This window comes from Contarinia nasturtii, unplaced genomic scaffold (assembly GCF_009176525.2).
Source record: "Contarinia nasturtii isolate CC-2019 unplaced genomic scaffold, AAFC_CNas_1.1 Cnas_scaffold_285, whole genome shotgun sequence".
Classification (NCBI taxonomy): domain Eukaryota; kingdom Metazoa; phylum Arthropoda; class Insecta; order Diptera; family Cecidomyiidae; genus Contarinia; species Contarinia nasturtii.
Window position 1 is genome coordinate 2,891,072 of NW_022197640.1, and position 12,482 is coordinate 2,903,553.

At 33.3% G+C, this 12,482-nt stretch overlaps 2 protein-coding genes across 2 annotated transcripts in view; both read right to left on the reverse strand.

Annotated features, from left to right (window-relative positions):
- LOC116337840 (neuropeptide SIFamide receptor-like) overlaps positions 1 to 12,482 on the reverse strand; it is a 38,006-nt gene that overhangs the window by 1,091 nt on the left and 24,433 nt on the right. The window contains exons 4-6 of the mRNA XM_031762766.1: positions 1,004 to 1,446; positions 748 to 925; positions 52 to 680 (exon numbers count right to left, since the gene is read on the reverse strand). Of these exons, the coding sequence (XP_031618626.1) occupies positions 52 to 680; positions 748 to 925; positions 1,004 to 1,446 (1,250 nt within the window). The remainder of the gene's footprint in view (positions 1 to 51; positions 681 to 747; positions 926 to 1,003; positions 1,447 to 12,482) is intronic.
- LOC116337841 (larval/pupal cuticle protein H1C-like) lies at positions 5,146 to 6,240 on the reverse strand. Its single transcript, XM_031762768.1, has 4 exons — positions 6,126 to 6,240; positions 5,904 to 6,037; positions 5,563 to 5,663; positions 5,146 to 5,385 (listed from the first exon to the last, which is right to left on the reverse strand). Exons 1-4 carry the CDS (start codon positions 6,135 to 6,137, stop codon positions 5,306 to 5,308), a joined length of 327 nt encoding a protein of 108 aa, XP_031618628.1. The 5' UTR covers positions 6,138 to 6,240; the 3' UTR covers positions 5,146 to 5,305.

Consider the following 12,482-nt stretch of genomic DNA (forward strand, 5'->3'; position numbering starts at 1 on the left):
TCAATTATTTAAATCAAATAAAAAAAGTCAGCGACAAAAATGTGTTTGTACCTGATGGCCTTTGATCTGAAAATGATACAACCGAATCTTGTTTAACTAGTTGATGACGTTTGTGATGATCTATGTATGATGCATCACTGTCCTGGCTGCACAATGAATTCTTTTTGCTCTCAATGTACGAGATTTGTGTGTCTTGTTTATTTAAAATACCTTTTCTTGGCTCTATGTACGAAATGGTGCTATCTTGTTTGCAAAATAAATCACGTTTCGATAAATCCGAATCTTGTCGCATTAAGTAGTTTTTGCGCGTATCAATATATGAGATTTGTGAGTCTTGTTTCGATAATAAATGCCGTGATCCATGACTTTCTTGTTTCAATAGCAATTGTCGCGATGCATTACTGTCTTTGCTATCCTGTCGTGATATGCTACTGAAACTTTCCTGTTTATTGAGTAGCATCTGACGCGAATTGTTACTGTCTTGTTTCAATAGCATTTGACGTGATAAGTTGCTATCTTGTTTACCAAGCACACCGTGTCGTTTTTGTGAGCTTTGATCATAAATATATGAAACGGCATCGGATCGTATAGATGGGCTGTACTGCGTCTTTTTATTGTGATAATGTGACGATTTTCGTGTACTTGTTGAAGACGATACAATGGCAACATTTTCATAATATCTGAAATCGTAAAAATTTCTCTGTTTATCAACATTCATAATTGTACAACTAAAATGCTATTTCGTACCTCAATCGTGTGCAGCAACTTCTTGATCGAATGATAGCTGCAAATCCTCGACGATACTTTTTATTGAATAATGAATACAATAATGGATTTATGCACGAATTACTTGATCCTAGCCATTGTGCAAATGGTATTGCAATTTCCAACAATTCCTCTTCGTCGGAGGTCATCTCAGGATTGCCTATTAACATAAACGTTATTTTGAAATGGGAATAATAGATTTGTTTGTTTATGAGAATTGTGTTCGGTAAATACATACCGAATTTAATGCGAGCGAAGATCAGATACAAAGGTAACCAGGACAATACAAAGAGAATAACAACAGCAATCAACATTTTAACGACTTTGATCTTGGACTTTTGCTGCATACGATCCATTTGTGCGTCTTTTGTATCGCCCGGTATCGAGCGCTTCGATACTCGAATCCAGATGAGAATGTAGCAAAATGTAATCAATATCATCGGTACCAAATAGCATGCGAGCACATTTGCAATCAGAAAATACAATGAACCATCGAATCCGGGTGGCCACACCTCACGGCACAGCATTATTTCCGAGTCTTGATACAGCCCCCATTCCAATTGGAAAAACAATGCCCATGGAACTGTTGTGATCAATGCTATTATCCAAATGCAACCGATCATGATGCGAGCACGTTTTTTCGACAATTGCATCTTTAAAGGCCACCAAATAGCAAGAAACCTACACGAAAAAAAAACGAAACGACAATGGAAATACAAATGAAAAACCTTTAATAAAAACAGCTATATCGGAAAAATCGTATATAGTTTTGCATAGCTATTCATGACATGAAACATATATATTTCAATGTCTGTTTGCGACGTTTACTATTTCAACAAAACATTCGCAAAGCAAATCGCTTGCAAACGGATCATTATAAAATTATCCACCGCGTGTGCTTAAACGGTGCAGGCAATTACAATTCAAATGGAATTGTACGCTCAAGAACAAACACATCATTGTATTTTTTTTGTTTTCATGCATAAAAAACACCGTTGGACTTTTCATTAAAACTTTTCGCCACTAAATTCGAAATCAATTTTCCTTTACATGGTTCAATTCACAGTGGTTGTTTTGTATACGTATTTTACTTTATGTACGTATGCATGTGTGTGTGTGTATGTGTTTATGTATGTATTAACTGAAGTGGTAGGAAATGAAATCCAAAGCAAATAAAAATGCGCGATAAATGTGTAATTTCAAATCCGTTACGATTTCATGAAATGAAAGAAGGACAATTACTGCACCATTGAATTGATGGTCATCATTATTTCAATTTTCAAATTTGTCTTCTTCATTATCACGTATTCGCTATAGATCACTCAATGTGAATTTTTGCTATTCAATCGTACTCAATAAATTTATTATTGACATATTCGTTTGGTTTTTATTTTATTTGCAATATAAAAAAACAAAATATGGTCAATAATCGAGAGAAAAAAGTGGTAGGCTCCTGTGAACGAGCGTGCCCGTTCAAAGTGCATTTTTTATAATTCGATGTACACGTTGCATAGTTTTCTATATGCTACGAATTCTATGTAGTAAATGTGTGGCCTAACCCTGACACTGTCTTCTGATTTATTTCCATTTCCACATAAAGACCACTGTGTATACAAATACATACACTTCATAATCCAATGCTGCTTTTTATGCCTGGCTCTATATATATATATATGTGTGTGTATGTGCGAAAGGGAGAGAAAAAGCGTTTTTGTTTATTTAACGATTTTTATTTGAAAACTATGCACATTTTGAGCGAATCATATCTAAAACTTAAAATCAAGGCCAATTGTTTTTGGTTTGTAACGAGCCATCGTTGTTGTTAATTGAGCGCACCATCATCCAATCTGCAAACAAGTAAAAAATGCAAGACAAAAATCCAAAAATCCATTGATTCTAATTAGTGATTTTGTTTACATTGTAAATATAAATCGATTATTAATTTGTATGATCGAATCACGCAGTTGTTCACATTTCTGATTTCTCTCACATTTTTGTGGCTACAAAATACAAAAGAAAAAGACACAATTGAATTTGTTATGATTATGCCCTATGTTTGTAAAATATATTATAATAATGACAGAGACCGATATTTACTAGTTGATCGGATATTAAAATTCCGCTGTTCGATGCAAATGTCATTTCAAGCAATCGAAATACAACGTCGAATGGGCATGCGAAAGTATTCGCACCATCAGTGTCATCGTGAATCGATAGAATTTCGAGGCTTTTGTCGGTTTGTTGGAGCTTAAGTTTCAACTGGCAGTAACTAGGGCAATACTTTTTCGATATTGTTTTATATGTGTGTCTTGCCCCTTTAGCTTTTTCTACATATCATATGCAAGCTCATCGTGGATTGGTGTATTCTATGTGTGCATGCATGGTATTTGAATTTAATAAAAACAATTCCATATAATTTGCCAAACGATTTTGCAATGAACTCGGAAAAGAGGACAAACAGGTTGGAGAAAAGGTGAAAGAGAGACAGAGGGCCAGATATTGAAATGGCTTAGCACCTACTAGTCTACGATATGTTGCAAAGTACTGACATTTATTTCACTCTAAACGTATCGATTTGAAATACGACTGAAAAGATCTCGCCGAATGCACTACGCATTCACCATTCTGTCTATCATTGTATAGTAAATCCAATAAATTTTGACATGTCACCAGTTGATCAAATAAGTTTGTCACGTTGCCATTATTGAAAACTAATTCGAAAAAATTGAGGATTTGGTAAATGCGTAATGCACAATAAATGACCACTCGTTGTGCGAGTCTTGCATTGTTCGACGCATTTAATCTGGTTTTGATTCATATCCCATTCTTTACTCATCACATGCCAAAACTTTTTTAAATTAATTTTAATTTAATTAAAAAGATTTAAATTCTTAGGGTTTTGTGTAAGCATTTATTTCTAACAGATCTTTAGTAAACAGCATTTTAATGCCGTCCAAAGTACTGACAAAGAAAAGAAACTGAAATGAAACATTTGTTTGGGTTTACTAAATTTTTCATGATTTAAAAAAAACTATAACGGAATTATTAAATGTTAAAATGTATATTTTGGTGCGCAAGTCTTTTGTCAAACTAAAGTCTACTTTATTATTATGTTGCGGTATCGGCTCGATACATTATCGAACGTCAAAAATTGTACTTGAACTGTGTGTGCTACCATTTGGATAAGTTTGACGTTGGTTGAGATTCTTTTCTTAGAAAAATTTACAATTTCTTGTTTGCAATTTTCCCATACAATTACAACGATTAAAATTATTTATTTAATTCGGTGTAAATTAAAACAATTTCAATTAAGAAAGCGTTCTTGAATTAATCGGCTTGAACTGAGAAACGTGCTTTGGAGCAGTAAAATGTGTGCACCCATGCAGATGCTCTACTTTGAATAATATTTATTGTTGACATTTAAAAAATCTTTCCCATCATTGGTAATTGAAAATTTATGTAGAGCAACCGTGTCTCTAGAACAATACATTCAAAATCATATGCAAAATGTCCACTGAAATTTCAACGAAGTTAAAATAAAACATAGAATTTTGCTGCACACAAAAGTAAATTCGAAAAAAAAAATGGAATTGTTTAAACTGAACTATAGACACGCCTCGTAATAATTTGCATGCAAATACAAAAACTAAGCGCCAACAAAATGATCGATAACAAATACAAGCACAAGTAATTGCGACCACAAAAAATGAAATGCCTAAAGACTTTCAACACCGATACACAAAGGAATCCAATTGGATTTGATTTTATTTGAACGAAGAAACTAACGGTTCACAACGGTTCGTCATCCTTGAACGGATTTTCACAGAAAATGTATATGTGTGTGCGGTGTATGATTTCGATTTTCGTTTTGTCATACTGTCTTCATCACAATTCTGAGTCCCAATTTTGACATAGCGGCTTTTATTTCATATTTAAAAAAAGAAGAAGCGATAATACGTTTTCTGCCATAAATTTGCTTATTGAAACGTATTCATGGATTTTTATCAGAAAAAAGACTCTCTAGCTCACTGTATTTCAGTTTAAAATTGTATTTAGGCCGAAACACAAATTCGATAATTATGCGAAAGAAAAGACACTCGCCATACTCAGTTATTGTTATTGATTCATTTCGTTGTTGTTATTAAAATGGATGGTGGTTGTGGTGGTACTGCTTTTTTACTCTTCATTCATTCCAGTAGATCATTCTGGCTGTAATAATTAATGATGCTGAAAAAATTGGTCTCTGTATAAAGAACAGTGTATTTGTGTGCTATCAATTGAAAATCGATATTGGTTGGTCTATGACTGAACTTGTTATTTTTCATGCGATAAATAAACAAACACAAAATGGTTTTTCTTCTAGAAATTGGAATTGGTATTTTTATTGTTTTTTTTTTTTTAACAAAGAAAATTGAAAACTGGTAACAAAAGATGGGGTCAAAAGCGGAATTCCGAAAAAATAATTTAAATGTTCTGTTTGATTTTTTTGTTGTCGTCAATTTTTTCACAGCATTTTTATACTCCTATATGTTCGGTAGTTTTAATGCACAAGGACTGGAGATGCATGTACAATTGGAGAATGGTGGACAGCATGAACAACTGGGGCATGGACAATTGGAGCTGAAATAAAAATGCATTCATTGAAAATATATGTTTTGAGTGTAGATTCAAAAGTCCAAACCATTAAAGGCAATGTTGACTTAATATAATGAGAACATTTGAAAATTGCCAAAAAGAGAAAAAAAAATGGTTTGAACTTTATCATTTAAAATAAAAAATAAAACAACGAATTTATACCATGATGAACGGTCTTAACAAGTGGGACGTGGCTAACGATTGGGGCATGAACGATTGGAGTGTGTACAACTTTGGTAATTGGAGCAGTGTGCACAACATGTCTAAAAAGAAAGTTTATGATTACAAAATTGTGTTCTTCTTCATCACTTCTGCGATTGAATGTCGCATCATTTTTGCCATTTAAAAATAAAATCAACCTCCAAATTAAGAAATTTTCGTGTGAGGTTAAATTATGTTATCTTTCGAATCCGTTGTTCGAACTTTGTATGATTTGATTATACATTGTGCTCGGCTCAGAATCTAACGTGATAAATGAAATTGTGAATGATCGAAAAACTTACGATGATGAATGGCTGACAGCAACTGGATGAGCGTGCACAGCATGCGTAACAACTGGTGATGCAACCACAGCTGGATGCGACAAAATAACTCCTGGGGCAGCGTTGGCAACGGCCAAGACACAAGCAAGAGCAAACTAAAAAAAAATTCAATTGATTATTTTTTTCTTGTGATTTGTTCGCTCTGCGTTGAATCTCAACACATCAATTTTTATAAATACTCACCAATTTGAACATTTTGGTTGGGTTTTTTGTTGTTTTACTTTTTTTCAATAAAATGAAACGATTTGTACTGAACACTTGAGGATGTGCAAGTTAACTGATGATTTGTTTGGAATACGGCGCACCTTTTATATGAAATTCAAATCGATCGTTGGCTACTAGTTTCCTATACTGTACTAGCAGCGTGATTGAAGAGGGAAAATCAAAACGCAAAGACGATGTAAAAAAACACACAGCACGAAGTTGCAACTCATTAAAGGAATAAGCGTCATAGTAATACAAGCACAAACAAATTGAATATATAGCACACATGATCATAGTATCAATTCACGCTCTTTGCATCTCACACACCGCACCACAGTACAAAAACACTGAGGTGAGATAGCAGAACCGAAAGAGAGAGAATATCGAGCCATAGCTCCTTAAGTATTGCCAATACAGGGACAAGTGTTGTGTTTAGCATTAAGGCTTTGAGATACATTGATGTCACAATCGTTTGAACTCCATAAATTACATACATATTGTAGTTGTACGCATGAAAACCTGTGTTTGTATGTACAACGGCGCCAGTATCGTTGTTGTTGCTGCTGCGAACATTGGTATTTTGCATGGGCAAAAATATTCGAAATGAGTTCAATATCTGACCGAATAAAAAAAGAGACCAGACAGACATTGGTGATCTTGAAAATCTCATCAGTGAATTTTTGCATACATTTATGGATTGTAATCTCGAATGACGTTCATGTAATCATTTCAACTTATAAATCATATATACTTACCATTTTTTTGAATCATTATCAATCAAACTTTCTTATATCATTATCGCGAACAAAAAAAAACTTGACACACTGAATGCAAACGTAATGAAGACGAAGAAGAAATAAATAGCTTATAAAATGGAGAAAAAACAGATATGATCGATTTCAACATTCGAGAAGATCATGTGCATTTTTAAATCTATGAGACAAAAAGTCAGTGGCTCGATTTATTGCCGCGCCTCATCATGGCTTTTGTGTGACAAAGCGATCCGACATTGAATTTAAAATACATAATCACTTCTCGTGTATTATTATTTGCGCCCAATTTTTCAAACGATTTTTCTTTATACTCACGATGGGTGTTTTGCCCATTGGCATTTTGTAAATATAATCGACTCATTGAATATTTGCTATAGACACACATACACTAGACGTAAATGAGGAAGAAGTTACAAAGAGGTAAAGGCAACAACAACGAAAAAAATGGCCAAAAACAAAGCGTGTCACGTGCAAGTTCAATAACTTGACATCATTAATGGCTTCGGATTGCTTTGGCCCTCTTTATTTCGAGTACTGATCAATCGCAAGAGTACGTCAAGTGTGCGGATGGCTCAAATGACAAGACACCAGACAACAACAACAAAAAACTAACTTCAACTATAAAAGCAACAACAGTCGTGAACATATAACAATCGGAAGTAAATTGTTTGAAGGTTGACACGCGTTTCGATGCGAGATTTGCTTTCTACACACAATAATGAAATCACAAGTGGTGTCGACAAGATTTAAGCTGAATTGAACTTGATTTTGTACCAACCTATGCAATAAACATAAAAATCATATGATTTGATTCGCAACAAAACGTATGCTCCGCACTCTGTATGCTCAATAGATTCGCAGACTCTCTATCTCTTCCCATAGACACAAGAATCTCTTCAATCGAAGGTTGGGTCAATTTACTCAAATTGATCGCATTTGTATATGCGCAAACACAAAGCGTCCGTCACTCAATTGCAAATAATTACATAACGATTTAATTGCTGCGTTTACTACTGTTTATGTTCATTTCTGCTTTTATTTCTGGTTGTACGGCGGTAATTTTGACTTAAATACGCATAAACACACACACACACACATGTATATTGTGCGTGCGTGTGCGCATTAGTCGATAATTACAATAAAAATAGCAAAAACAGAAGAGAAAAAAATGCGCACACACAAATTCGCTTAATCCTTAATCGAGACATGTGCGACATATTTTCCATTTAAAGCCGATTTCAATAACTCCACTGATCTAATAAATACACACACCTTTAAAATTGGCATAGCGAAATAGCTCTATTTGCCATTCATTCTTGATATCGAGAGCATAACAAGGTTGATTTCGATGATTTATTTATTTTAAATAAACATTTTAAGTGATTTATTGAGACATGTATCCGTGCTGCTCAGAACTTTTTTATGGTCACATTTTTTTTTTCTCACTTTTCGCTCGTGCTCGTGCATTTCTCGATCAGAACATTTTATATTCAAATATGTGCAGTTTCAAACTGGTTTCACTCTTTTCAATTGTAAATTTTTATTAGACGATTATGGATAGATGCTTTACATATATATTTTCAAACCCTTCAATAAAATTAGACACATGCACATAAAAAAATGCCGAGCAAAAATTTTAATACATATAAATCATAAGCATTGAAAATATACATTATGAATTTATATGTGGCGCTTGCATCATATTCAATCTAATCTCTTTGGCTAATGTTGACTCTCTTTTTTTTCTCTATGTATAAATCAATTTATGCCGTATTTATTAAAGTCAATTGAATCGGTTTTGCATTTGAATTTAATTTCGCATATGCATAGTCATTGACCATAGACATTTCGTTTCATCGTTTATTCGGTTTGAATGGTATCTTTGGTTTATGATTTCTTGTTTGTGCCGAGAAATAAAAATGTGATAAAAATTAGTTGTTGTTGGACAAAAAAATTATATTGGTCCTTTATGATATAATGTTCAGATTTATGCATGAATCCGATTTTTATTGCCAAACCGGAAGTGAACGAAAACGGATCTCTTCTTTGCTCCTTATGCTCAAAGAAACAAAAATCAATATAAGCACGATTTTATTTATTTAGGTATTATATAATGGTCATTTTTAATAAATTTCTTCAAAATTGTTGTGTGAGTTTAAAAAAAAATGGGAGATGATTTTTAAATTCATTTCATGGGTGGAACTGTTTTTTACATTTCGTTTTACTTTCTCTCTAAAATCGATGATGAGCACGCAACAACTACAAAAATGTGTGCTTCTCATGTCATATTCACGCAATTACGTCCATTTTGCCAAATAGTTAAATTTACATTTCATTTTATTTTTCGTTTTTTTTTCCTCTTTTTCTCAATAAACAATATCTCAACACACTTATGTTGAGCATATTTGAAAACAAACTTGAATCCAAGGCCTGTCCAGCGATGAAAAACGATGAAATGCATACTGAAAATCTGCTGGTATGTGCTCGAAAATGTTTGTGTATCAAAAAAAAAAGATGATGACATTTAGAGATGATAGAAAAACAAAGTGTAGGGTAATGCATGGTTTATCCAGAATATAAGATGAAATAAAATTGAAGCATAATTCAAGAAAACTAGAAAACTTTTTTGTTGTTTCGTGTGTGTGTTCATTGGCAGTGGCACTGTTTCATTGAATTGCCTGAAAGTCTCAAGCATTTTGCATTCGATGACTATCGTTTCAATTGGCATCATTTGTTACATCTTTTCTATTCATATTCTACTCTATTCGGGGTGGATAAAATTCTTTTTCTCTTTCCCTTCTCATTGTGATAATACCAAATAGCAAATTTTTATGATGTTACTATGGGTTGCCAAAATCATTCAAATCGCCTGAATTTTCACCACCATCCGATGATATGTTCCATATCGTTCGTATGAAGCATACACAAAGCTCAGACAATATTGTCATAGTAACATTATGTGTGCGGTGAGCGTACTCATCTTTTACCATAATCATGCGATCTATTTTATCGAGGCTAAGTAAATTCAAATTGGAGCGGCAGCACATTGGCTACTTTAACGAATAACAAAGACTTACTTTATAGGTTTTGTTATTTCCATCTTATTTGGTCTTGAGGTCTCCTTTTGAACGAACCAAACAACACAATCGCATTCGATTTTAGGTGGAATACAACGAATACCAACACCATATCAATTCCACTTAGCATTTCATAATGGTGTCCATATTTTATCAAAAATCAAAGGCCCATTTTGATCTGGATAATTTGTAGTTTTATATCGTTGGGTGAACCGATTTGTAATGCCCATATAATCACTGATTTTAAATCATCACGTCATAATATCGTATAAATTTTAATGAGTTTGTCCAAATTGATTAGGTAAATTAATGTAATACTCCTGCCAATATTCAATAATGTGATTTGCTTATTTCATCAGAAATTCTAACTTGAAACTCTATTTATATCACACATGCATATTTCTAGTGTTTGTACGCGTTTAATTCAATTACATAAAAAAATGGAGAAAGAATCATATGCCAATGTTCCATGTTTAAAAGTAGCAAACAGCAAACATAACTAAATACAGTCTCGGTCATTGACCATATCGATTTGAGCACGTGCTCACATTCCCAGCTACTTTGTCTTCGAAAACAATTTGATATCTATTTTAGTTGGGAGTACATTTTTATGACATCTAAATGCCACATACACGCTGCTTCTGATCTCAAAATACCGATTAAATAAATGATAAACACTTTATACTTTAAATGCAATTGTTTCAAACACACAAAATAAATGCCAGTTATATGCCATATACAGAAACGATAAAACTTTCCATTTTCTCGCAATGTTTTAGATAATCCATAATATAAAAGCCCTACAATCCATGGAAAGAATCAAGAGAGTATGAGAGAGTAAGAACTCAAAAGTATTTGACGTAACATAAATGGAAGACAAAAGACACAATTTCTAATTTCATCAAATTCTAAATGCCATTTTAAGCCTTATGTGTATTGCTATTATATTATTTAACAACAATGAAATTTTTGCATCAACATCAATAATATAGAAAACACATTAATATTAAGTGTATCATGTGAGGTAATATTTATATTGATCAACGTCTCAACAATGTCAAGTGATCTTTATTAAAAATAATCGTTTCACTTGAGATTAAATGTCGAGCAGTACAGAAATTGAAAAAAGAAAAAGAAAATTAAGAACCAAGTCTATCAACAATGCATGATACATGGTTTATGTAATAATTCAAAACTCAAGTGGTTCTATTCGGAATTTGGAATCAAGAATTATTTTGTCTTTAAGATGAAACACGAGCCAAAAATGTCACTTTTTATCGAAGTAATTTCGAAGAAAAAAGCAATTTTGACATATGATGTCACAGTTAACAAAAGTTCTTACTTGACTCTTTTGGCTTCAGTTCTCAGTATCCCCCTCTCTCTCGTTCGCTTGTGCTTCCGATTTTTCACCACTTTTTCATCCGTCTGTCCTCTTTATTATTTAAGCAGCAATTTTTCCATTTGCAATAAAAACAAAAAAAGGAGACCGTTTTCATCGGAAAAGTCTCAATTCAATAAGCAGATATGATGAAAAGAGAGAAAAACCAGCAAAAATATACCCTTAATAAATTGAATGGCGTCGAGCGGAAGACGAAAAATTACGATTAGTAGCTATAGACAATGTGCGGCTCATCCACGACCGTTCGATAAAAATTATAGTTCTGCATGTGGATCGAAATAATGGTAAATATATACATGAATGTTTATGCATGAAGATGGAAAATGTTGCTCTGTTGTTACACAATATATATGCATATAATATTGATATGAGTACCGCATGGCAGACAAGTCAGTCGTATAGTAATAAAATGAAGACACTAAGAGAATGGCAGAGAGCGAATACCATGTGAAAGTACTGTATTGGGACTAGGTTCCTTCTATTGATATTGTGCACTGTCAAACAAAACTTTGACATCAAAATTTTATGCGATGTTCATGATAAAAAAACCGCCTCAAACTAGTATCGGTGACAAACAGTTTCCGCAACAAAACAAGAAATGTGACTATCAATGAGGGCAAAATGGCTATAAATCGGTGAGAGAAGATTAACTTGGTTTATTCACAACGTAAATTCATAGACTTTGTGGATTATTTTCAAGTCAGTTTTATACCATTACGAGTGATTTTAATCGACATTGTTTGGCAACAACATTCCATGCAACGCTTTTATCGATAACAATCTCTTGAGCCACTTTGTATATCTCTTAATAATTTAAAAGAAAGTCTCAACATTTCACATCCATTTGAATGTGGCGCTAACATTTAACTTTTGGGGTGAAATGATTGGCGAACTGGAGTTGACGGGGGATTCGAAATTGTGTACATCATTTCGCAAGTAAAGTTGTTGTTTTTTCTTTCGTTTGTTCTGCCAGACAGAATGTAGCCCAAACATCTTGGTAAACAGCAACGATAAAAATGCTAATTTACCTACAACCGACTGCAAATGATGAACGAATTACGGAATGTTTTCCCATGGTCAATATGCA

Coding starts and splice junctions, on each gene's coding strand:
- LOC116337841 (XM_031762768.1), bottom strand. Junction 5,664..5,903: donor GCTGTCAGCCATTCATCATC/GTAAGTTTTTCG, acceptor CTTTCTTTTTAG/ACATGTTGTGCACACTGCTC. Junction 5,386..5,562: donor TGTTAAGACCGTTCATCATG/GTATAAATTCGT, acceptor TTTTTATTTCAG/CTCCAATTGTCCATGCCCCA.